Genomic DNA, 27,274 nt, shown 5'->3' with positions numbered 1-27,274 from the left:
GATATAATGTCAAACCTGAAGCACTGACCATTCCAATTAGCATAAAAAGGCCATGCCCTTCATGGACCGACACAGAAGCTGCCTGGCCTTTCGGGCAGCCCTAGCCTTAGCTACTAAGCTATAAAAGAACATATAAAAAAAAAAAAAAGTTTAAAAAAAAAAAAAAAAAACATTTCGAAGTTGCCTGGCCATACGGGCAATTCCGACTAAACCAACCAAATCACTTATATTACAATATCAGAAAGGTAAAAGTCGCACATAGATTGGTTTTAGCATAGTTTGGGCAATGAAATAATTTACATTGATATATTTAGTTTAAAAAAAAAAAATAAATATATGCTTGGCTCTATCACAGCAGTACAATATCAATGCCAAAGATGGTAGTGCACGCACTCGTTTTATTGCTCCAAAATAAGAAAAACAGATTAGATCTGAATATACAATATGCGTATCTCAAAAACAGACACTTCAAAAATTGCGAACAAAAATTCTTAAATTCGCTCAATTAATTAATAAATAATTATTATTTCAAAGTTCATTTGATTGGATTTTTACTCGTGGCTGTGTAACTCGAACAGTTTTCAGTGGAAAACTCCTTTGCGCTGCAAACATGGAACTGCAATAATATCCTTTGCAAGGGTATAACAAGTGTGGGTAATAGACACACAAATGAGGGTGGAGCGGGAAGCGGGAAGGAGGGTGCAAATTGTGGCTGCCCTTTAAACGACTTTTGCTCGAGGAATTCAGTTAAAAACTAAACCGATCCAAAGCCCAAATGAGCTGAAAGTTGGACGACACGCACACACACACACACACGACACCCAACGTTAGACATTTTAATTAATTTCCACTTTAATGTTTACTTAGCTAAATGTTTTCTTCGCTGCAGGCAAAAACGGGAGATACAACAGCAACAACGGATACAGCAGCAGCAGCACCAGCACCAGCAGCAGCAGAAGATACAACAGCTACAGATACTTGTAACTAAAGTGACATGAGGCCTTAGCAACAAAAACAGCAGCAACACCCAAATACAGCAACAAAAGACACAGCAACAACAGAAGCAACCGTAGAGCACTAAAAACCAAATTACAAACAATTAAAAGAGAACACGACCAAGGATCCTCCATAAAGCTTGACAACGGTAAAGGCGGCACACCCACAAGCAAAACAGGACAGGACCTCACCCGACCCCCGCACACAGAAACAGAACGCCCAGAAAAGGAACAGAAGTGAGTGGAGCAGCAAAAGGAGGAGTAGCAGCAGGAATTGTAACGAGAAAATCAGAAGGTGGAGGAGTAACGCAGCAGCCCCCCCAATGCCAGCAGCAGCAACGTTTATGACCAACTAAAACTAAATAGCGGCCCCAGAAGCAGACCAGAGCGGGCACACCAGAGTCCACAGAGTGACACATAGTCCATCATCTGCATTCCACCCATTGCCAGGCAGGACCTTTGTCTTTCTGTCGCATCACAAACAGGCAAACGAACAATAGCAACAGCGACAGCAGCACCACCAGGCAAAGGCGGTGGAGGTGGTGGTGGTGGTGGTGGTGGAGGAGGAGGACGAGGAGGACGAGCAAGAGCACCACTAAAGGCGGCAATAAAAAGTTTGCTTTGTTTCTGGGTGTCGACACATTCTTGCTTTGCTCTCTGGCCAAAAACGCCTAACCCACTGTTAGCCAGAAAACCCAAAACGGTGTCGTCCTTGTCAGCCGCCTCTGGGCACTCAATTAAGCCCAATTCAACGCAACTTGAAAGCGACTACAGCAACAACAACAACATCAGCAGAAGCAGAAGCAGAAGAAGGAGCAGGAGCAGGAGCAGGAGCAGGACCATTTGAGCAGTGAAGCGACCACGCCCACGCAGGGGCAAGCACACACACAAACGGCAACACCAATCCAACTACAAGTGGCAACGCCCACAGTAGGTGGGGGCGTGGGGGGCATCGCGTTGATGCCACAATGAAACTGAGCGTGAGCGCGTATCGGGCGCATGCATCCGCACACAAGAAGATCCTTTCCAGCGGCTATCACTCACAGCTCAATTACGGCAGCACTGGAGCAGCAGCATCCTCCTCGTCGTCGGGGGCCACTGCAACGGGCCTATATACGGTGAGTCATTCTATACATATGTATGTACATATGTATGTATGTATGTATGTATGTATGTATAGAACACAGCCGACCAACCGACCGACCGACCCCCCCTGCCACTGTCTATCCCAGATTTCTGTTTACCATTTGCCATCTGGAACCATTTTTTCGTGCTGCGGGACATAAAGTTTAAACATTTTTGATTATGCTGTTTTACGGTTATGTCCTTGGTGGCTATTTTTTTTGATATTGATATTTGCTGCGCTGCAGTAGGGTATTCGATGCGTGGGGCTGGGCATATCGATATCAGCGATTGATATAACCCAAACTTAAATATTTACAGAACCTTAAAGTTATTGAATCATTCGTGTTTCGAGTTTCGTGCATAGATTTTCAGTGTTTTTCAGTATTGAAATCTGGGCTCTGTTTATTTATTTTATGCTGCCACTAAATGGGATGCCTATCCATTGACATACCAAAGATAGAAGCGATATTTTAATTCCATCGTTTAATTTATTGCCATGAAATCATTTAATTTATTTGTCAAAGCTACCCATAAAAATGGTTCTGCCATATAACTTCAAGCCTGAATTAAAAATTGAGGTGAAGTACTCAATTATTGAATAGTTGGTTAGCCGGACTTGCATTTAAAGAGCTTCCCTGTGCTACAGTTGCCTGCCATAAGCAGACGTTCGAATCGTTTTCCTGGTAGCTGCCATTGCAATTCCACCCATCGCACAATTACACTTTCAGTGAAATGTTTTTGTCATGGTTCCAAGAGTTTTTTCCTGCTCAAGTCGACCAATGAATCCATCCTACGCAGTGCATTATTACAGTTTCAGTGAAATTTTTTTCAAAAAGTTGCAGTACTTTTCCTATTCAGGGGAAATGTTTTTCATTAAGCCGCACACAGCTTTTCCTTGTAACTCGTCCGATGCATCAAAGCAGAAATTTAACACTGTTTCGCCAAAGAGATTGTAAGGTTTGCCATCTAATTGCAATTGCAATAATAGAAAATTCCTTTGAAATGTTTTGCTGCGAGATCCGAGAAGTTTTTCTTGGAAACTTTGGCAACAAATCCAAACAGAGCATTTACCATTCGCGGTTAATGTCCCACTGATGAATCGAGACCGCCATCAGGCCAACCTGTTATAAATTATTCAAAAGTTAATAAAGAAAACCAACCACCCTGCGCACCGACGCTATAAAAAATTGGTTTGTGGCTGCAATTTTTTGTGCTCCTCGCTGCACCCGTGACCGGGTGCCGGGGCCGTTGACATTGTCCTGCACATGAACCGTGCAGGCAATCGGAACTGCTCCCCATAACACATCGTATCCGACTTGTCATTGCCTAATTTAAAGTGAAGACCATGGCAAGGGGATAACATCAGCAGCAAACACGACCAATTCACTTTTTAGCCCATAAAAGTTTCGGTCATAAATATTTATGGAATCCCTTTTGTGGGGGCCCTCAGCTCCGACCGATATCCAGTCCGGCCCGCATTCGGACCCAGAATGTGAACCACAATAAATTCCAATCAAGTTTTGTGGCACATACAATTGGGATGTCCCTGGACTGAGTGGAGCTTAATCTGGCAGGAAACCGATTTGTCAGCTAATTGGTGGGAGCGGCATACAAATCCCGATAGATATGTTATGTGGTTTTTCCTCCCTCCCTCCCAACAGCCTTTTTAGACTGAATGCCAAATTGAAATTCTCCGCCGGATTATCGCCAGTTATGTAACGAACACACACGGGACACAGGGTACAGGGACAGTCCCTGCCAGTCTGTCCCTATGGGCAAATTGAAGCTCAGCTCTCTCAAGTTTACCGCACTCGCGCAGCGGCGAGCGGGTACTTACCCAAGTACTTTGGCGGCATGACCCCAAGTTGAGTGTAAATTTGTAATGGGTTAGAGGACAAGTGGACTGACCAAAGGTTGTTATAGCAAGGCAAAAGGGAGTAGGGTGGGAGGGGCACTCTGATTTCATTGCCACAGTTACGCAAAAGTTCGGGAAACTTGTTTATACCGACAGAATAACCTTTGATAGCCGATGCTTATTGGTAGAGATCCCGGGCTTATGTTCGATGTAGGGGAGGGGCAACTTTGATTTAATTTTAGCCTTTGCCAAGCTTTGGTAAAAGATACCAGTAGCTGGCACAGGCATCTGATTCTATTCACACTGTCCATAAGCATGATAGCAGATGGCTTTAATCGATGCTTGCCAATGGCTTTAATTGTTTTCTAAGTCAAATGCAAAAACTTAATCTATGCTAGCCCTTAAAATCCATAAATAGTTATGACGGATGAATCGATAATTTAATTCCATTTCTCACCAGCTGAAGCTTTAAATTTATATTCGACTTGGCGATTTTTATTTTACTCTCACGTTCGCAAGGAATTTTTGTTTGATTTTCTTGTATGCTTTAAATCGATAATAAGCTTCATTAGCTCATCTCATTTGGTACTTTGACCTTCAAGCGGTTGCCACGGAAATATATGAAGAGATTCGTTCTTTTTAATTGGAGGAGTTCCAAGGAAAAACTCGTAATCGTAGCTGATTCTATTGATTATATGTAATTCATTAAAAATAAATTGCCAACTGATTTGAGCTGCGTTATTACACTGATTTTCTCAGGTTGAAGTTCGAAGAAAGCGACTGACACTAAGCTGCCGAATGCGAGTCGTCTCCTATGCTTGCCTGCAACTTTTTACAAGTCAACAGCCCAGCGCCATTGCCCTGCCATTTTCCTGCTCCACTGCCTTGACAAGTGCTCACGGCTAAGGTCGAGACTGGTGTAGCTGTAGTTGAGGAAGTTTTCGTGTCGGCAGAAATGAGATAAATTATTAAGTATCGTCATCCGATTTAGAATGCACCAGGCATCAAGCCAAGCGGGAAACGACTCTGGGCACTGGGTAGATGTTTAAAGGCAGAGACTCGAACAGATTCTGATGCTGTTGCTGTCGGTACTCCTGAATATTGCATTTGTTGTCAAATTGTCTGCACATAACACTGGCCCCAGGCCCATTTGGAGGCAAATTTGCATAATAAGCAATGAGGCTGCGCTCAATTGCAAGTTCACACATGCACACGGGAAAACTGGCTCCATGGTTCCATGGCTGCATGACTTCATGGCTCCATGGCACACACATTGGACAGACACATCGATGTGATGAACCCAATTAAAATAATCGACTTATCCCCATGATAATCCTCTTTACTCGGCAGATGGAAACGCACGACCAGGAGCACAGCGCTGGGAAGTTCGTCAAGGATGTGGCACGCCAGATTCACGACTGCAACAGCGACACGGATGTCATCAGTCCAACGGGGACCAGTAGCTCTGGCGGGGGCGGCGGTGGTGGCGCCAGTGGTGCTGCCGGTGGCACTGCCACGGGCGAAAGCTCTGGTGGCTATCACAAGCGACACCATAAGATGGCCCATGACGATGACAACCACAGTGCGCCGCATTCATCGGATAGCAAGAGTCCCAGTCAGCGGTAAGTTCTGGCCACATATAGGCACAATCAGAAATAACACACAAAAAAACACCCACACACACACCCACACACATACTCGTATACATTGACACGTGCATAACTGTGAAATAAAAGTTGAAAGCGAAAGCCAAAGCGGTGAAAGAAAAGGCAGGAGAAGCAACAAAGATGATTTATTCAAATCGCCGGCCGTACAAAAGTTGTTACGTCAAACACATGAACATAATCTGACAAACACGAACATAAGTACACACACTCACAGACATCCTCCATTCACAGCCACACACACACATGTAGACATTGCGTTTACATATACATAGACACGTGCAGTAAGCGTAATTGATAAATGTGTAGCATACCTTTGTTGGGCTTCGCCTCGCCTTGCCTCTCCGCGCCGCTCCATGCCAGCTTGGCAGCTTTTTGTATTTGATCAACCGTAAGCTACATTCACATTTGTATTCGTATGCGTATTGGTAACCGAAAAAAACAAAACAAAAAAACCAACAACAACAACAAAAACAAAACTTGACTCAATTAAATCTAATTAGCAATTAGCCAGCGCCAACCCCCACCCAAAAGGCGTACCCGTACACTCGTACATTTCGTACAACACAGATATTTTTGAGGTTGGAGCTGGAGTTGACACTGGATGGGATGGAACAGCAAGGGAAGCGGGAGACCTGGAAGCTGGGCCTGGGCCTGGGGACCGGGTGTAACATCAAAAGTTTTCAATTCGGATTCTGGTTAACCTAATCAAAAGTCTTGGACCTGAAAATTAATTAAGAGAGCTAGATACAGAGTTACAGTGCGTTTCTAAGCTGTCTGGATAGCGTTCTTGGCAAAAAGGGAGTAACTGAATAACCCTTGAATAGAAGGGGCGACTATTGATGAATAATTTGATAGCTGACTTGATAAAAGAATGGATTCTCCTTTCGAAACGTATTTCTCTGCAGCATTCAATATATAAGCTCACTGGGTAATCCGTAATTCTCTTAGATCTTCATTGCATTCTAGTCGATAGCTTACTTCAATTTAATGTGTAAGTGTTTTTGCTGATCTAAGAATATTTTTTGGCTGCCTTATGTGTAGAGAAATTTCAAAATTGAATGCATCAACTTAATTAATACTTTGTAAAAAATTTTAAAGGCTCTTTTATATACCAAGCTCAACCGATAACCGAATAACATTTAGATTACTCAGAGGATTTGATAAGCGACTAAATTCAAGAACTGAATAGTATCTTAGGCATGTCTGGAAGCACCTAGAAGTCTAGGTGACAGACTGTGTTGTCATACAGCACTGAAACGCACTGCATGTGGAATGTTGAGACTGCGGCTTCAACTTTTTATGCTTTTGCAGTTGAATGGATCTGTCGCAAAGACAGTCAGCCACACCCAAACATACACACATGCACATTCACACGCACACAAAGACAGACAGGAAGAAGCGTGGACGTGGACAGGCACAGGAACAGGGGACAGGAGAACTTTTGTTTGTGTTTATTGTGGTGACAAAAAGGAAATTAGCAATGACAATTAGCCGGGATTGCCCATGTCCGTGTTTCAGCCTGTGTGTGTTTGTGGTGTGTATGTGTGTGTGTTTCTTGTACATGATTTCATTAATTAACTGAGACAAGAATGAGAGAGTCAAGCAAGGCCAAGACGAAGAGTTACTGTCCCAGGAGACACATACACAAAGAGAGTTAGTAAGTAAGTAACTCTTTGAGGCTGCTGCTGCGGCTACTCATGCCCTAATGGGCCATCTCAGTTGGGGTTAATCTCTTTAAACACGGCCACTCAGTTCCACTCCAACCACTGCATACAGATAGATACTCGTACTCGTACTCGTAAACCCCACCATCAACCAACAACCAACCCACCATCAACGAACAGCAAAAGTTAATCAGTGTAAGAACTTCTCGCATCGCATCGCCCAGATCGGCCAGTTCGTCCCAGCTGGCATGTGGCTGCACAACCAGTAGTTTAGGATACACAGAGAGGGATAGACTTATAGTGACGCCGGGAGAGCGACAGCAGCATGCGCGCCAGCGCCGCCAGGTGCGGCTCCTACAGAACAGTCCGTCCTCCGACCAGAGCAACGGCACAATGATGCCACAGCGACTGATCAACTCCGGCAGCTGCACCAAAATGAAGACGCTATCCTCCTTCATCAGTGAGCATCCCGAGGAGCTGGCCCAGCCGAGTCGCGTCCAGGCCAACGCCAGCGCCAATGGGAATGGGAATGGCCAGCAGACGACCAAATGGAAGAGCCTCAGGGCCGTAATGGCCTACTACTGTTCACTGCGACGCATCAAGAGGAATGTTTCCATACTTACTTGTTTCTACTATCCATATACTCGTGCATACATATACATATGCGTATATATCTACCTACCCACCAATATCTGTTTAACTGGCGATTCAAGTTTTTCTAGCGTTATCTAACCTATTTATTTTTGTGTGTGTGCGTGTGTGTGCGTGTGTGTGTGTGTGTGTGTGTAAACCCTCTTGCATTGTGTGCGTGCCCGCGTGCGCACTTGTTTGTGAGATAATACCCCTTCTTGCTCACCCTCCACAGATAATAATCGTAAAGCCCTTGCCTCGATATGCCCCTCGATACTAACTAACTAACCGACTAACTCTCATTGATCGCTCTCTCTCTCTCTCACACACACCCACACATTCTCTTTGTCTCTCTCTCTGTCTCTCTGTAACTAATTACTAACCCGATCTAATCGTAGTGTATGAACCTATGTGTAACTATCTATATATCTCATATATATCATTGATGTGTAAGCGAATGCCAGACCTCTCTCAAAACTCAAAACTCAACTCAACTCTTATCCAAATCGCTCGTTCGCCTGCTCGCTCATTCGCTCAATTCTTTCCCTCAGCCCATTTCTAGATCTGTTCATTTTTCTCTGTGTCTCTCTCTATCCCTCTCTATGGGCGGATGGTTAAGTCTTGTCAAAGAAACTTTAATGAATATTTTATTTCACAGAACTTGCTTAAGTATAAGTTTTTAAAAATATTGCAAAGCATTGGACAGAAATATGATTAACCATAGGAACAATACCTTGCTGTATAAGGCATTAAGCTCTGTAGTTTTAGTTGAAACTTGAAACATTATAGCTCTATTTATCCAGCAGAAATTTACATAAGTTACAAAAAAGCGTTTAAAACCAAGTGCATAATATAAGAGACGTAGTTAGGTACTATAAATTACCTCATGTTTCAACTGCAAAACTTTAAAACTTTCTTCACACACTCTCACGCTTGAGCAGTGTTGAAAAGCGTTTGTCAGTAATTTTAAATAAGTTCATCAATCATGCATATGTCCTGTACCATGTTTAAGAGAGGTAGCACTGTATTATGTAGAGATAAGCGATTTTGGTTACGGATTATATGAATTTCAGCACGCAACTTGAAATCTTTCTCGTTACTCTACAGGGATTTACTCGTTTAATAAGTGTTGGAAATCGCCTGACACGAAATTTGCATATACTATTAAGCATATGCATAATATATTATATGTATGTATGTATGTATGTATGTATGTATGTATGTATGTATGTATTTTTCTATATGGGGGAGGTAGCACTGTATTATTTAGAGGGGAGCGAAAGGTGTCAGGGCCCGCAACACTCCACTCGTACACTTAACCACTTTCTGTTCTAGTTTCGGTTCATTTTTGGCAAGGGGAAACTTAAAAGTTTACCCCAGCTAAATAAGTTGATGCCAAGCTGAGGCAAGCAAAGACACACACACACACAGACACAGAAACAGAACTCACAGATGCACACACACACAAACATATACATACATAACATGACAGTGTAATGGTGGGGTGGGGGGCTGAAGAAGCAAAAGAACTTTTGCTTGAAAAATCTCAGCAAACAGCAAAAGTTAAAGTGGCTTTTGTTTGTGTGAGAAGAGAGAAGAGAGTGTGTTTGTGTGTGTGTGTATGTGTGAATCGATATGTTTAAGCTGCTGCTGCTGACTGCCGGCTGCACTGCAATGTAGGCGAACTTTTGACACAAATGCACCAACACACAGACAGGCACACACACAGACATGCACATAGTATAACATGCGCCTATGCATATGCCACATTGCTTGCTGCCGTTTGCCATTGGCCGCTTACCGCCTGGCATTGTGCATACAGAATGGGAAATTGCCTTCTGACTGACAACTTACAAAGAATTTGAATTTAGAAAATTGCAAATTTATGTAGAAGCCAAGTGAACACACTGACTCAGACACAGCGCCCTGAGAAGGGGAGAAAGGAAAATAAAAAATAATGGAAAACCAAAATCTATGCAGTCTTCTTTGAGTCCTGCCACAATAAAAAAAAGGAAAGGGCCAGTGCCTGCATATGCAAGACATCTCACTGCCCCAGTCCCTCTCTCTCTCTCTCTCTCAAGTGAGAACTTGTTGTAAGGTAATTCCCTTACAAGTTACTTTGATTCGCAATCAATTCATTGTTCGATCTGTCGTCTGTCGGCAAATATGTTTTGATTTTCAGCTACTTGAGATGCTGCTCACTTCTGTCGTGTGGCACAGGTACACTCGAATATGCCAAGCGGCTTATGCGTCCATATAACAAATACGAGCATTGCATCAATCTATTTATACACTCAGGTCAATAGCTGGCTATGCTTTATATATATGTATATGTATGTTGTTGAAAGTTCTGTAATTAAAACTGTCCGAATTGGGAGCTCAGTTTGGTCGACTGTCTGTTTAGCTGCCAGTTAACGCATAATTGGACATTGATCAATTGATGGATAGATTTTAAGTGGCTCCAGCTGCAACGCCAAAGCCAACAAAATGTACTGATGATTGGCCTGAAAGGTGGAAATTAAAAGCAGTGCAGTCTAAAAGCTTTTAGTAATTAATTGTGTCGGCAGCCATGATACTGAATAAGAGAACTAAATAATTACAGGAGAATTACAAAGATTCAACGACCCTAGAGAAGAAGCAAATGCTCGTTGAAAATGCAACAACGACACAGAGGGGCTATAATTATTGGGCATATCATTTGAAATTAGATAGTGAATCAGAACCAAATCCCATCTAGAGCAGTGCAGTATAGTGTGGTGGCATATGGTCTGGGGGGGCCCTCCATGATCACAGTCAAATTTTGTCCCTACCAACCACGGGCAGGGCACGGAAACGGACACGGGCAGAAAGCGTTCAGAGATTTGCCTCATGATGGCTGGATGAGTTGGCGGAATTTTTCAATTGTTATTTCATTTGATGCCAGTCAAGTGGCGAACCGAACGCGATTGTTGGAAACATTCTGGCTGGTCATGGTTGCAGCCTGATAGCTTACACACAGCAGGACACCCACCACGCAGCCAAGCTGGCCCACAGGCGTTAATTGAAATCCGGCTTAGGAACTCAGGGTTCCACGAAACATCCAAAACTTGGACATCATGCAGCCATTAAACAATAACAATTTTACCGAACCGCACACATGAGCACACACACGAAATAGGACTAATGCGGGAGACGAGAGAGAGTCCTTTAACATTTCGTTGGATGATTTGTGATGCAATCAAGAAGGCCATTTAATAGGGCGAATCGAAACTGAGACTAGGACTGAGAACTATACTAAGAATGAGGCTGAGACGGAGACGGGGACTGAGTCTAAGGGCCGAGCCCCCGAGAACCTCTTTAACCTTTTTCGAACCCAAAATCGAAAACGAAGCGAAACAAAACGAAAAGCAGAAATTGGGAAGCGGGAAATGCCAAAACTAACAAGCTCATTCCCAATTTATATTAAATCGAAAGTCCACAAATGGTTCAGCTGACCCCAAAACAACAATGGGGTCATCCACACTCCGCCCCCGCCACCCTCACACGCACACTTTAACCACTCACATGGGGTATAATCTTATCGTGCAGCAAGCCTTTTTCCGCTTGGCTGGCGGACAAGGGAAAGGGAAAGGGGAACGGACAACGGGGAACGGGATAAGGATGGGAGGAAGTGTTCCCGGATGGTTTCCGGTATGAGTCCGGTGCGATGCCCTGCATGGGGCGGGGGGCTCGGCCCGCATAACAGCCAAGGGCCAAGTCAAACAAGTCAGCCAAATGGATTGTCTATCTTGCGGGCGTGGGTATACAAATGCTCTCTCTCTCTCTCTCTCTCTCTTTTGGCGTCTGTGTGTCTCTCCCTCTCTCTCTCATTCACTGTCTCTGTCTCTAACTCTCTACATGCATACATATATCTCTGTCTGTCTCTCTGTGCCAATCTATTTCTATTGAATTCTCTCTCACTTTGCCTCTAAACATTACAAACAAAATAATACAAAAACAAAAAAAAAAATAAAAAACATAAATAATAAAAATGAAAATGATAAAAAAAAAATATATATATGTTAAACAAAAACCAAAACAAATACGAAGAAACAAACCAAAAATGAAAAACTTTGGAAACTCGTTTAGGAAATCGCGTATCGGAGATGGAGCTTCAGATCCAGATTCCGATTGGTAAGTTTATTTTCTTTTGTTCCTTATGATTTTTGTCGGTTTTGTCTCTGCACACATACAACACACGAACACTAATGAAAAAATATATACACAAACACATAGACATATACACACACACACACAACATATAGAATAGACACAGCTAAGCTTTGTTCATTCTTTTCATTTGGTTATACTTTATGGATTATGATAATGATGCTGCTGATGATGATGATGATCGGCATGTGCGCGCTTTGCATTTTGAATAGGCAACAAAAGAAAACCAATATATACATATATATATATATACATACATATATATACAAGAACATATATATAGAGAGAGAGTAGGGTTTTTGGTGGGGCGTACCATTTGGTAGCGACAAGCCAATGCCAACGCCAACGCCACCGCCAACCCCATGTGTCCAGAACCGCAAACTCCTCTCAACCAGCACCAGAAACAGCACCAGAACCAGAACCAGAACCACACCTTGTATAAAGTCGCAGACATAAGACAAAAACACACACAAAACACACACAAAGAACCACACAAATACTTATACTTGGCAACCACACCTATAGCTATCATAGTTTTCCTTTGATTTATCTTTCGTTTAGCCAACTGCATTGCTACCAATCGCTTTCTTTTCTCGTACCTCATCGTACCACATGACGTATGCGTAATCACTTAGCCAACGCTGTAAATAGTACAACAAAAGCGTAGAAAACCAGCCAACGAAAAATAACCAAAAACAAAAAAAAAAACCAAATGCAAATGCGAAAACCAAAAAACCAAAAACCAAAACAAAAAAACATAAATAAAACAATGCAAAACCTTAAACATAAAACGATATACATTTATTCCGTAGCTTGGCATTTGCTATGCTGAATGAGAATATTAAACTGTGCATAAATAAAGCCAACACAATCAATTAACCAATCAGCAAGAAATCAAACTTGAATGTACATAAGCCATGTATATACATACATATGTACCTCGTATATCGTACATATATAGAAAATCAAAATCAATTGTGTACATCATGCAATAGCAGAACAGACGATTGAATGGCGACCTTGAGCGGCTTGAGCAAAAGTTTAAAGTGGTAAAACCTCACCCAAAAACCCCCATCAATCCCAACCCGAAAGCTCCGATTACCAACCCCGCCCACCTCCCCAATCATAAGTAGTTGTACACTAGTCCTAGATCGAGTCTGTAGATAGTGCATAGCAATGCCCTTGCAGGTGACCCCAGCCCCAACGGAAGGATCAGCCGATTGTCTTACTGTCCGCTGTAATGGAGTTATTTGTTAATCAGTGGCAACCACTCACATTCGTTTGACTTAAGTGCAAAATAATCATTGGAGCTAATGGCTAATACTTTTCAGATGTGATTACGCCATCGCAAAGTCTCAACGTTAGAGTAATTCTTGTGCTGGTCCGCTCTACATATTGGTATCCTGATGAGCATTCCCAGCTTGGCTTAGAAAAATTCTCGCACTTTCCCACTGGCAACTGCTAAGGCAACAATGTTCAAAGATTTTTTAGCGACCTTGCAAGGGTATTCGAAGCCTCGGCATGCCGTAGCTATCCTTACTTCCTTTCTTGTCAGCTTTTTAGTTATTTTAATTGAGAAAGAAAGTTTTCAGTTTCATTGGATTTTCGCTGAAGGGTAAAAGTGCTGCGAACACGAAAGCCTGCCTCACATTTCACCTGGCCGACAGCTTAACGGCACACCCACACACACATATTTTCCTCACAGCTATTCGCACTCGTACAATAAGTGCTATTTATATCGGGAGCGAAAAGTTCTTGTTCGCTTGCCCCGACTTTAACCCACCCTCCCTCGCCACCCCCTTCAGCTTTTACCCAACTTCCGCCCCAGCCCCCACTATACCCCATTTCTCTCTCTCTGTCTGTCTCTCTCATTCTTACGCTCTCTGTCTGTCTCTGCCACGCGCTGCCGCTGTCGTTGCTGCTGCTTCTCAGAAATATTTTCCAATTGCAATTTACTTGTTAATTTCTTCCTGTGGATTGCATAACGTCTCTGATTGATATTTCCTTTGGTTTGATTTGATTTCCGTGGAATTCCCCTGTCTGTCTGCCCTCAACGACATCCAATCCATATAATGTTTAAACTTTCATCTTAAATCTATGAAAACTGAGTAGAAATAATTCTGCAATATGCGTTACTCTTACTTTTGCATGCCTGCTTGGCTCCATTGCACCGTACATCCGTATCTCTTAGCCATTTGATCCACTGTCTTCCCACTCATCCTCTTCCTCCTCCTTGTTTGTTGCGTCTTTTGTTCGTTGTGTTTCCGTTTCACCTTACTGTTACCGTTACCGTTGCCGTAAACGTAGCGTGCCTTTACGTTACGGCCATTTAGGCTCTTCTCCTCCGAACCTAACCGTTTGAATGTTTGCGTTGCCACTACTAAGTAGCCGTAAAACCGTAGCCGAAACCAGTATTATAAGCGTATCTGTAACCGTACTCCGTCATCAGCAATAGCATAGCGTAAGTGTTTGATGTCTCCTGTTACGTACTCGTAAGTGAATGCCTGTGCGTTCCAGCACATTAGCGTAACGTGAGCGCACGCTTAGTTTTGCCCCCCCTACCACCCCCCCCATCCCACGTAGTTCATTTCCGTTTTGTACTGTAGTTACTGTAGTTCGATGTGTGAGACAATCCCTAAAGCGAACCCTCTTTTTGGGTGGATATCGTTTCATGATCCTAATTGTATGCTCTCTCCATCCAACGCAAAAAAAAATATATATATAAAAAAACAGGACACGATCGAACCAGCGCTGGATGAAGCTGCGCACCACCGTGCAGATCTCGTCGGCGATACAGAAAAAACCACCGCTCAAGCGAGAAGACTCCTTCCTGAAGCGTTTCTCGACTAGACAGATACCCGAAACACAGGTGAGAGTCGCACACGGATCACACACTCAGTGGAGTGAAGTGGAGTAGTGGAGTGAAGTGTATGAATACTGAAGTGGAGTAGATGTATGCTTTTTGTTTTTTTTTTTGTTTTTGCAGGAAACTGTTGAAGATACGGGTTCAGAAAGTGCCTCTGGTGACGTCGACAAAAGTGTTAAACGTAGTAGACGACGCTATCTGCAGAAACGACGATCCGTTGTTAATCCAGATGAAAATTTTTACTTCTATTGGCTAATGATGTTAACTGTATGTGTTCTATATAATCTATGGACCCTAATTGTGAGGCAGAGCTTTCCTGAACTGCAGGTGAGTCTTATCTGTCCCATCAGACAGTTACCTTTGCGTTTACCTTTTACCTTTACAGTTCCCATTCGCCATTCAGTATTCTCTTACTTTTTTTTTGCCATTCCCCCAGCCACAGCCACAGCCACAGCACAGGCACAGAGGCACAGCCCTCAGGTCCATCAGTCACCCTTTCAAAGGTGGTCCAGACAGACCTTTGTTCGCCTTTGTGAAAGCCAACACATTTTTGTCATTACGCTTAAAGAGTTTTGTGTAATGCGAGCTGCCTCGCTGTCCCAGTCGCTGTCCCTTCCAGTGCCGGGGGTACATTTCCACAGCTACTGGACTTGTTCACAGTCTCATGGTAGATGTTGGGTCAAGGGTATCTATCCCGTTGCCACTACACGAATCGTGTGGCTGGCGGTGAAAAGTTATCCGTTTTTTATCTGTTTGTTCCCGCTCTTTGGCTTGTAATGACTCAATTATAAGACACGCAGCCCAGGCCTGGGCAAATGTTTGTTTATGGCCCAGTTAGCTGGTGTTTGTCATCAGATTAGAGGTGGCTACGGCTTGACTATGGCAAACAAAACTCCGGTCTTAAGCTGACCTTTATCCTGACCACAAAGGCCCGCAGTTGTGGCTACCGTACCGTTGCCTGGACAGACTGGGGAAGGCCTTTCCCCTGGCAATTGTCAACTGCAGCCCGGATGGTGCCTGAATAATAATTGCCCTTGACCTGTCCCTAAAAAAAAACACTAAAAAAAAAAAACAGGATAAAGTGTTTGCTCTATTTTTAATTCACTTTTTATCTACTTTGTACTTTCGGATGGACAGCAATCTGTGCCTACCTTTTGGCTCATCTGCGATTCGATGACAGATGTTGTATTTATCTTAGATATAATAGTTCAATTACGCACAGGCTATCTGGAGCAGGGCCTAATGGTGAGTGGACCCTGAGTCTGGACTCTGAACCACTGTAACCGCACGCTTCCTTTTGCAGGTATATGATGACAGGAAGCTGGCCTGCCACTACGTTCACTCGCGCGATTTCATCTTCGATATGATTGCGCTAATACCATTGGATCTGCTGCAGCTCAAGATGGGCACACATCCGCTTTTGCGTTTTACGCGCTTTTTTAAAGTGAGTTGCACCACCAGCTCAGCGCCACACCGGAGTTGAAAAAAACATCAGGGAAAACATGTTAATTCCATTTTGCTATTTCCATTTAAAGGTTTATCGATCTGTGAGATTTTATTACATCGTAGAGAGTAGAACAGTTTGGCCAAATTTATGGCGCGTTGTTAACCTAATTCATATCCTGTTAATATTGGCACATTGGTTCGGTTGCTTCTATTTTTTACTCTCCGAGGCGGAGGGTTTCCAGGTGAGTAGCGTAGTACCCATTTCCATTCCCGTTTCCATTCCACACAGTGATTAACCCACCGGACTATGTATGTTGTATGTTCCAGGGTGATTGGGTTTATCCGTACAGGCCGGGTGACTATGCCACCCTCACGCGCAAGTATCTGGGCAGCCTCTACTGGTCCACACTGACGCTGACCACCATCGGGGACCTGCCGACACCCGAGACGAATGCAGAGTGAGTACTGCAGCAATCACATATGGTATACATACTACTCGTAGTGTATGCCAGTTTAACAGTCGAAAGACACATATTCCGATCGGTTTGGGTTATATGTATTCTTCCTGCGGGTTCTGTTCTCTGCTCTCTCATTTCGAATTTGAATTATGAATGCACCGATATATACATATATATATACAAACACAAAACAGACCGAACTTTTCGGTGGACGGCCCAAGATCAATACCAAGACGTGGCATTAAATCACGACTGCTTCAGTTTGGCTCTAGCTATGGGTATGATCATCAATTAAAATCCATCGAAATCACATCAACGCGTTATACCTCTAAGCAAAGTCAATCAAATCGTATCAAATATCAAATGCAATTTGTTATTGGGGCTGTCCACCGATTCGTCTTCCTTGGTGTTCTAGTACTAATTCTAACTGATCTGATCTGTTGCATTCTCTTCAAACATTGACAACAAAGTTTTCGAAAGCGTGCGGACAGCCTAGAACAATTTCATTGATATTTATTTGCATCGCAAAATTTAATTTCAAATTTCAAAAAAATACTTTGCAAAAAAATTGATACAACAAATTTCACAACAGCATTGAGAGCTTTCGAAAACTTTGATTGATCTTGCAAATGAAGGGGATTAGATCATACATATTATATGTATAAGAGAGCGGGGAAATTATGGAAGTAAAGTTGCCCTTTTCTTAAATTAATTCTCTCTCTTATACGCATAAAATGATCTCCCAAAAAATAGTTCCGTTATGCCAATTGATTGTCTGATTTGCTGATCTTCTCATTCGCAGATATATTTTTACGATCGTTAGTTATTTGATTGGTGTTTTTATCTTTGCGACAATTGTGGGCCAAGTGGGCAATGTGATAACGAATCGGAATGCGAATCGCCTGGAGTTCGAGCGTCTGCTGGACGGGGCCAAGACCTACATGAGGCATCACAAGGTGGCTGCATTACTCCATTTACACTTACTACTTTCGTGCCTGGCCCACTGACATCAATCTGTTTGGTATTTGGTTTCAGGTGCCGGGTGGGATGAAGCGTCGCGTGCTGAGATGGTACGACTACAGCTGGTCGCGGGGCCGGATACAGGGTGGCGGGGACATCAACACAGCTTTGGGTCTGCTGCCGGATAAACTGAAAACCGAATTGGCCTTACACGTCAACCTGAGTGTGCTGAAGAAGGTGACCATATTTCAAGAGTGCCAACCGGAGTTTCTGCACGATCTCGTGCTGAAAATGAAGGCCTACATCTTTACGCCGGGCGACTCCATCTGCCGCAAGGGTGAGGTGGCCCGCGAGATGTTTATCATTGCCGATGGCATCCTGGAGGTGCTCAGCGAGACGGGCAAGGTGCTGACAACCATGAAGGCTGGCGATTTTTTCGGCGAGATCGGCATCCTCAATCTGGACGGGCTGAACAAGTGAGTGTTAGAATCGAGCAATCCCTGATGATCATTTGACTCCATATGACTCGTCCATCCTGAAGGCGGACTGCGGACGTACGATCCGTGGGCTACTCGGAGCTCTTTTCGCTCTCTCGCGAGGATGTGCTGGCTGCCATGAAGGACTATCCGGATGCGCAAGAGATCCTGCAGACGCTCGGCCGCAAGCGGCTCATGGAGGTACGTTGCGTGAACAAGAAGTACGCAAAGGCGGCACTCGATAAGCAGAACGCGGCCTATGCGGCGGCACATCCGCACCACCATCAGGCCCATCACCAGGGTCAGGTGCACCAGAGCGATAGCAGCGAGAATAGTGCATCCAAGAAGATTGTGGACAAGCTGAAGCACGATGTGAAGGGCTTCCGTAATGTGCTGAAGAAGTCCAGGTGGGATTTGGGACCCCAGCACCAAACGAAGTTACTCCCTAATTTCTCTCTCATGGGCAGAACCACCCGCAAGAGCGACGAGTCGCTGGAGATGCAGCCGTTGCACAACACCTCGCCCCGCGGCAGCAAGATCATGCTGAAGCGCATGTCGCGCGTGCGCTCGGACGAGAAGGATGCAGACACCGCCGAGGCCAAGGACGAGCTGCACGACAAGACCCCCAGTCCGATTGGGGCCGGGCTACCGTTACTGCAACGCTTGCGGCTGCTCAAGGAGAAGCAGGTAAGGACAGAGCTCCCACAGTGGCAGATGCCACTGAACACCAAACAGCCACCACCAGCCACCACCAGCCACAGCCACCACACGCAACTCACGTTTTCTTTCACCACTCACGCCACCCACCCGCCAATGGTTCATGATGATCTCATCCACATCCACATACCCATCCCACATCCACATCCACCAAAGCTTTAAATGGTTTTTCTTTAAAAATAAAACACATAAAACGCATTGAATGAACAGCTTGACAAACGGAAAAACAACACAGACAATGGCCACAGAAACAACCACAGATACAGCCACAATCTGTATTTGTGGCACTTGCAGACACTGCCACATATACAATTACAGTTCAGTTACAGATATGTACACACACACACACACACCACACACACTCTGACATAGTCGGAAATCCAGTTGTCTCTGAGATGCTTCCTCAATTACTTCTAGTTGCTCATTCATGTGTGTTCCATTGTAATGCAGTTGTTAGTGCACCTTCAAAATCAAAATCAAACTCCACCCAACTCAATGTTTTAGCTTTATCTTATTCTTCATTCTTGTAATTAGCAGCACGTTATGCAAACCAAGCTTCAAATAATTAAGAAACAATTGCAGGATAAAATACGTGTAATTATGCAGTTTATTTTTCGCATTAACTTTCTCTCGCCAAAATTAGTATCACGAAATAATTCTTCTGCCATCCTGAACTCTGACTTCGATTTCTGCGAACCAGCGTATGAAGATGGACTCTCAATTTCTTCACACAGATCTCCTTATTTTTTTTGAGGGGTCAGTGTAGTTTGCTTTGAAAGGCAAAAACAAATCAATTCTTCAAGCTTCAGCGACGCACTGCTTAATTAACTGTTTCCGGTTAAGTTGATGAGCTGCTTTAGCGACGCACCGCTTTATCTTTAACTGCTTTAGTTCCAACTGCTTGCTGAACAGTTGCAAGAGAAAACGAATCAAGCAGAGGTTTCAGGCTACATTATTCAAATGGTCGTCGTTCTGAGTACACCAACGATAATCATATTGTAAGAAGTGCATTAAATTTGTGTCAAATAAAAATAATAATATTTCTACGCATTGTCCATTTTCTGCATACATGATTCATGATATAACTCATCTAATGGTCCTCTAACATTATCAATCTGCTTACTTTGTTTGGCTGGATGAATGATCCCCATAGTTTGCCTTCCTGCTTATGCTTGTTACACGGACATAAAACAAATGCCCGATAGTAGAATACAGGGACAGGCTACACAAAAAGAGATAAAGCTGCAGATACAGGAAGACATTCACTGACATGCCATATAATTCATAATTTTAATTGTCCACACCACACCACACTGCTTTTGCGTTGCATTTATTTATGTTTTATGTTTTTTGTTTTTTTTGGTTTGGTTTGGTTTAGCTTCCAAAAATGCCCGCCCAAATATGAGAATCACCAAAAAATTCGTGTTGTATGTAATTAATTCCCCGGCTCCTAAAAAGTAGTTTTGTATGTGTCTTTATGTGTCTTGCACTAGGATCGCGAAGAGCGAGCTGTTAAGTCCACACCACCACAGAAATCTCCACCTCACTCACATGTAACGTGTACGTTATCGCCGCAGGAATCGATACAGGAAGAGCCCGAACGAGAGTTCAACGAGGGCTTTCCCCTGATCCAGCGATTGCAGCAGTTGAAAATTAAGAACGAGCCGCAAGCGAACGCCGGAGGCGATTCCGGCCCCGTAATGGTAAAGCCTAAGAATTAACCAAGTCCCCCAATAGATCCCAACACCCAATCAGTCAATCAAACAATCAATCTAAAACCACAAGCCGCTACTTTGAGCCCTCACTAACATTGATAACTCTTTTTCTTTCCCTACCTTTTGGTACTTTTGCCCCAAACCCATTACCCAACTGTCAGGTCAAGACGCCTCCCAGCATCAGCAGCAAGATTGACTTCGGAGGAGCGGCAACAGCTGCAGCAGGATTGGGAACAGGACTGCCCTCGGGCAGTCAGCTGCTGTCAGTCGCCCAGATCAAGCCCATCATGAAGGTCTCCTTCAAGCAGAAGATCCAGCAGATGCAGGGCGGCGGGGCAAGTGGATCCTCGCCGAGTCCCAGTACCGGCGCAATAGCTAAGAAGGAACCGCCCAGGTCGCTGCCCCTGATTGCGAAGCATGCCACAGCGTTGCCCCTACCACCAGCGATCTTGGCGGAGGAAACAGCGTTGGGGGTAATCGGGGGATCGGGAGGGGGAGTAGGACCTGGCCAGGCCCTGGCCATAGCCACGATATCGAAGAAGGTGACCAAGCCGTCCCAGAAGCTTAGCACCCCCATGCAATCCGACACGGACACTGACGGCACGCCCATCTCCAAGCCCTGGTCCAAGCTGAAGCTGGCGACTCTCATGTCTTCCAGCTACACGAGCCTCACCAACTGCTCGCCGGATGACCTGGCCACGCCCCTGAAGAACTACTCGCTGAGCAACATACCCCAGCAGATGGAGGCCACCGTCCAGGCCCAGTCCCAGTCCCTGTCCCGTCCGCGTCACCACAGTGCCAGGAGCAGCTCTAGATCGCCCAGACACGCCCATGGTCATGGCCACGGGCACGACTCCACCAGCAACACCAGCTCACCGGCCAGCCAGGCGAGCACCAAGCGGGAGTGCCTGCGCCTGCAGAAGCCCGAGCAGCAGCTGCCGGATGGAGAGCTGGCCGAGCCGCGTCGAAAGTTCTATCAGAGCGTGTTCGACCTGTCGCCGGAGTACAGTGGCCTGCCGTTTGTCAAGCGGCTGAAGATCCTCAACGAGCGCCAGAAACTGGCGGAGCTGGAGAAGGCCCTGCAGACGCGCAGCTTCAGCCTGGACTGCTCCAAGTCCGACCAGGGAGGGAATCTGCCCATCACGGAGTCGCTCTACCGCTGCTACAGCGACACCTCCGGCATCTACTCACAGTTTCTCAGTGCCTACGAGTCCACCACCAGTTCCACATCGATATCCACCAATACATCCGCCTCGGCATCGGCCTCTGCATCCGCATCGGACACCGGCAACTCCCGGCACGGACAGATGCAATATGTGCCGCTGCCCCTCAGCCCGGAATCGAACGAAACCGTCGAGCGTCGAAAGCTGAAGAGCATACTCAAGAAGCTGCAGAAGGGCGGCGGCCCCAGTAGCGGAAGCGGTGGCAGCGGCAACGGTAACGGCAGCGGCGGAGGTGATGCCCAAGACGAGGCGACTGCCACAGCCACGGCCACGGCGCACGCGCACGCGCACGCGTCGTCGAGGGGGCTGCTGGCGGAGCCGACCTTGGAAGGGTACGTGGCTAGGCACAGTAAGCTCTTGAAGAGTGTAACCTTCCATTCAACTCTTTCCAGCCCGCCCGCCAGTGCCAAAGAGGAAGGTCAGTTCGCTGCCTTTGGCGGCGCTTCCGGCGTGGCCCATTCGCAACATTCGCAACATTCGCAGCACGCGATCGCGATTAGTCCGAGTAACGGTAACGGTAACGGTAAAAGCGCGTCTAACGCTAGCGGTAACGGTATGGGTAGCGCACCTTTTACTTCGAATCCAACGTATCCGTTTCCGATCGCGGTTCCACTTTCACTTCCGGCTACCGAGACACACATTTGGTCGCCGACGTTGACGTTGGTAACGCCAACGAATTCGCCTCAAGAGAGTTTCGCGTACGAGCTGCAGACGCAGAGTCAGTCTCAGCAGCAGCCTCATCTCCAGTTCCCGCCGCCACCTGTATTGGAGGGCAGTGATGGCGGACTCGTTGCTGGCGTTGGCAGCGCCTCAACGTCGTCGGCCTTGGGAGCAGCGGCTTCATCAACATTATCATCCTTATCAGCAGCTGGAGCAGCAGGTGGAGCAGCAGCAGCAGCATCGACCTCATATGTTGTCGAATGCTCGTCGTCGTCGGTGTCATCAAAATCGAATCAGATACTCTCACAGAATACCGCATTTCATGCTCAATCCACAACATCCACAGATTTGAATTTGAATTTGCAGCTCAGACAGAACACCACCACCTCCAACACGAACAGTGCGCTGGCTGGTGCGAGCAGCAGCCAGGGGCTCCGGCCCGAAGGTAAATATATCTGCATCAGATCTAATCCGTTAACCACCTCCACACGAATCAACATCAGCAATTACAACAACAGCAATTAATCGTACAACAAGCAGACATGTGTGAACAAGAGCAACCAACGCAACGCTTTCAACCCCAACCGACACACAACTCTACTTTTGGCAAACAAATCTATCTATCTCTACCTCTCTCTCTCTCTATATCTGTCTATTAAACTTGTATCTTCCATAGTCCGTCTATCTCCCGCACACACATATACACACCGCTGCATGTCTGTTGCGGAGTGGTAACGCACACACAGAAACCTCAACATCATGCTCTCCTGCTCTAACTTTGCTCCTATGCTTTGCTTTCTGTCTAACTCTCTTCCTCAAACTATACATATAGAATCTTCTGTCTCTATTCAAATCTATCTATCTATGAATATATATTCTTCCTCGCCTCGTCGTTGCATTTAATTGAATTGTCAAAATTATTTGCATGAGTGAGGCCTAAACAGTTTCAATCCCGCTCGGATATCGTTATAGTTGAAACGTATTAATGAACCTTGCTTAAAGTACTATCATTGATTGGTAAACATTTGGAACATTTGAACACCCTGAAGTGTACACATAAAGCAAAGTTATGCAATTATTCTTATCATTTTTTGCCATTACTAATATCCTTAAGTTTAAATTAACGAATCGCCTGCTCTCCTTTGATCTATGTACAAAGGCCTTAATTTATATTTAAAAATTGACTTGTGAATGTAACTGCCTTATCTGTAACTGTAGACTAAGTCCCTTAGTCCCTGTCATCACATGCGTACCCATCGCTGCAGTGTTCCCTGTGATATTATAATTTATGAGCTTCAACCCTTCAACGCATTACGTATACGAAACACACATTTAAGTTTATATAAGCTTTGGTTAAGTACACGAAATACACGTATGCACAGCTCGGAGGCAGGTCTTCCAGCTGCTCAAGGTACAGTCACGCTCGCACGCTTTGGAAACGCAATGGAATAAAACAGCAGCCATATTGGTGCTCACTCGCTGAAGCATGTAACCTAAACTAACACTTACAAATGTAGCTATGTATGTAGCTAATTCTCCTTGTAAATAGTCAACCCAGCCACGCAACCCAAAACCCAACATATAAATCCTGGTTGATATTTTGGAGATGCAAGCCAATCACAGCTGTAACTTGTATGGGAATGCGTGTAAATACATAACAACTGCTTAAATACTCGTATTTCTATTCGATTCCGATGAAATGCGATATCAGAGAAGTACTATATACACATTTATAGCTATAAGTATGTAGTGCCACGATGCTTTGATACTCACAGCCCGATAAATACTACTTGCAATATGTATTTGGAACGTCCCCTCACGCCTAGCAAGACTCATGTTCGCCAGACACAACTGTACCCCCTTTATAACGCTCTTGTTGTCTTTTGTTGCTAATCATGGATTGTGATTTTGCTCTTCAAGGCTTTCCAGAGGCACAGGACTACTTCAATCAGATACTCAGTGGCATCAATCACGTGATCAAGACGCACATGAACGAGATGCACTCGAAATTCGAGACGCAGTTCTCGAGCATGGCCGGAGAGGTGCACCGTCGCGATGCCATCATTGCCCAGCTCCAGCTGAAGCTGCGATCCATCGAGCAGAAGTCTTCTTCAGCAGCTTCATCCTCGGCTGCGGTGCCAGCCTCAGCCCAAGCTATTGCCCGCCGTCAGAAGCGGGAGAAGCTCTCGCAGATCTCGGTGGACGACGACGAGCCAGCGGAGGAGGACAACAGTAGTTCGGGCTCCTCCGCAGAGCTTCTCTTCATGGTGAGTACCATGAGTGCCAGCAGCATCTTTCGTATCGAATATCGTATCTAAACGAATCTCTCCTCCCTCTTGCAGCGCGGCGATTCCCTGGACACGGTGTTTACCTCTTCGCCACCCATTCAAGGCGGGCGACGCAGTATATCGCCTGGCCCTGGACCGAGTCGGCATCATGCCGCCTCGGCCAACGCTCTCAACTGTCCCAGCAGCTACTATAGCGGACCGGGCACGCTGAGCACACGGCATGCACAGAGCCATCCCAGCTTCTATACGGGGCAGGGGAATGGACGCAGCAGCAGCAGGGGATATCGCGAGTGGAGTGGAGGAGCCGCTGGCTCTGGCAGGTTCAGTGGGGCGGACGGTAGTGGGCCCAGCGGCGTGGTGGTGTCGGACGTGACGGGCAACCTCACACGGCTCTCGGATAGCGTGATCCTGGACATTGGCGAGAGTTCCAGCTCGAGCTCCTCGTCAAGCAAGCTGAACATTGCGGAAGAGGAGGACGACGAGGATGAAGAGGAAGCGGAAGCAGAGGCCGAGCCGGATGAAGAACTCACCGCCAGTGGGCCCGGGAACAATGATTGGGAGGTGCGGATGCTGGCCGCCGAGATGGAGCGGCAGGAGCGCAAGCGCGGCCACTCACTATCCGACAATCTAGGTGATCTGAAGCACTGCAGCACGTTCCTGCGGCGCCGCCGCAAGTTCAGCGACACCGAAACGGAGTTGAGCGAGACGGACATGGACGAGCAGTTGGCCAGAGGCTCAGGTTCTGGCCCCAGCGGCAGCGGCATTGGCGGTGGCGCAGGCGCAACTGCTGAGGCACCGGCAACAGGAGCTGGATCCATATCCAGCGGCAGTGGAAACCAAAGTGGCAGCCAACGGCCGAGGGCTTCCAGTCTGGACCAGTTCAACCTGCGCTACGGCATCGGGCGTGGCATCTTCAAAGCAATGAGCATCGATCGTGATAAAGACAAGCTTTGAGAACTATAACCGCAGCCAAGTATCGCCCCATCCCTTAACCAGAGAACACCTTCCGTATCCAACCCCAACTGCAACCCCACAGCAGCCACAGCACTGGACGAGGACAACAACCAATAAGCAATTCGGACAGTATTACACAATGGTACAACAACTAAATATATATATATATAATATATATGAAGACCCCATGAATATACACTACGATATACAAACTAAAGAGGACATATAGATCTATATTCTATATTGTATGTTTAGCCCTAACGAACCCCCAAAAACCAAAGAAACCAAAGAGGAAAGAAACCAAAAAATATAGTATATATACATATACATGCATATACACGTACATATATAAAGTGAAAGCATTCAAGTGGGATATATACCATATATATTCCAAAGTAGATTTAAAGGTAACAACTTAAACTAAACCAAGAACAAGAACAACAACAACACACAAAAAAAACCGGAGAGTTCTCTCCACCAATGTTCCAGCACACCAGCTGCATTTTGTTTCGCTTTCATTTCTAGCCATAGAAACCCCCCGGAAATATATATCTTAGGGCTCTTAGGGCTCACGCACATACTAGCTGAAATCGGAGCTCAATCAGCTTGCTGATAAAAACAGACATCATTGGGCGAGTTTTCAGCTCAGCTAAGCAGCAATGTGCGCACTTACACTGGAGCAATATGTTCGATTTTTTGGCTCCGTTTCAGTTCCACTTTCAGCTAGTGTGTGCGTGAGCCCTAAATGCCCCAAATGATGATCTCAGTCCGCGTATTTCTCATTAGATAATGCTAGGATTTTTTTGTACTCTTAGAGAAAAAAAAGCTAGTGGGATTTTCTTCCAATTCGATCGGATGATTTTAGGCTTTCTCTTCTTGCCTTTCTTGCTTCATTTTGATAGGACTTAGATTAATAAGTACTAAATACATACATATGTATAGTATCTGGGTGTTTGAGTGACTGTTCGATGGATGATTGAGAAATGTGTGTGTGCGTGAGAGCGAGATGATATAATTCCCACATTAAACCGTCCTAAAAAACGTCCATGCCATCACGCGCATGTTTGTTCAATGTCTCTATCTACATATGCATATGTAATCGTATCTGAATACTAGAATTTGCCAGTTTCCTCACTGTATAGGTGTACCAATCGTTCTCTGCTGGTTTTTTTACTTTTTCGTTTATGGAACATTGGCGCGGGACGTGCTCTCTCTCTCTTTATAAAAATGTAAATACCTCTTATTGTTAGAGACTATGGAACATATATATTTTAAGTACGTATATATATATATACACACAGAAATATACATAGTTATATAATATACACATAAATACATATATATATATATATATATATATATGAACTAGTCTAATGAAAACCGAAAG

General features: G+C 45.2%; 1 protein-coding gene across 1 annotated transcript; it reads left to right on the top strand.

Moving 5' to 3' along the window:
• The first annotated feature begins 1,577 nt into the window (after nt 1-1,577).
• On the top strand, nt 1,578-27,154 carry LOC111080041. The gene is made up of 19 exons (XM_022375422.2): nt 1,578-2,113; nt 5,326-5,597; nt 12,044-12,088; nt 14,858-14,993; nt 15,111-15,317; nt 16,128-16,235; nt 16,294-16,434; nt 16,526-16,678; nt 16,764-16,894; nt 17,089-17,172; nt 17,697-17,850; nt 17,930-18,330; nt 18,396-18,737; nt 18,798-19,017; nt 20,625-20,750; nt 20,924-22,317; nt 22,378-23,090; nt 24,566-24,912; nt 24,988-27,154. The coding sequence occupies exons 1-19, from the start codon at nt 1,964-1,966 to the stop codon at nt 25,885-25,887; spliced, it is 6,024 nt and encodes a 2,007-aa protein (XP_022231114.2). The 5' UTR covers nt 1,578-1,963; the 3' UTR covers nt 25,888-27,154.
• The last annotated feature ends 120 nt before the right edge of the window (nt 27,155-27,274 follow it).

This window comes from Drosophila obscura, unplaced genomic scaffold (genome assembly GCF_018151105.1).
Source record: "Drosophila obscura isolate BZ-5 IFL unplaced genomic scaffold, ASM1815110v1 contig_185, whole genome shotgun sequence".
NCBI classification, from domain to species: domain Eukaryota; kingdom Metazoa; phylum Arthropoda; class Insecta; order Diptera; family Drosophilidae; genus Drosophila; species Drosophila obscura.
The sequence above is the reverse complement of the archived record's forward strand: the minus strand, read 5'-3'. Positions and strand labels throughout refer to the sequence as shown.

Excerpts from the sequence above, each read along its gene's own strand:
- LOC111080041 (XM_022375422.2), top strand. The coding sequence starts at position 1,964 with ATGAAACTGAGCGTGAGCGCGTATCGGGCGCATGCATCCGCACACAAG. Across the intron at positions 5,598-12,043 it reads AGCAAGAGTCCCAGTCAGCG|GAAATCGCGTATCGGAGATG; the intron begins GTAAGTTCTGGC and ends AAACTCGTTTAG. Across the intron at positions 14,994-15,110 it reads GACAGATACCCGAAACACAG|GAAACTGTTGAAGATACGGG; the intron begins GTGAGAGTCGCA and ends TTGTTTTTGCAG.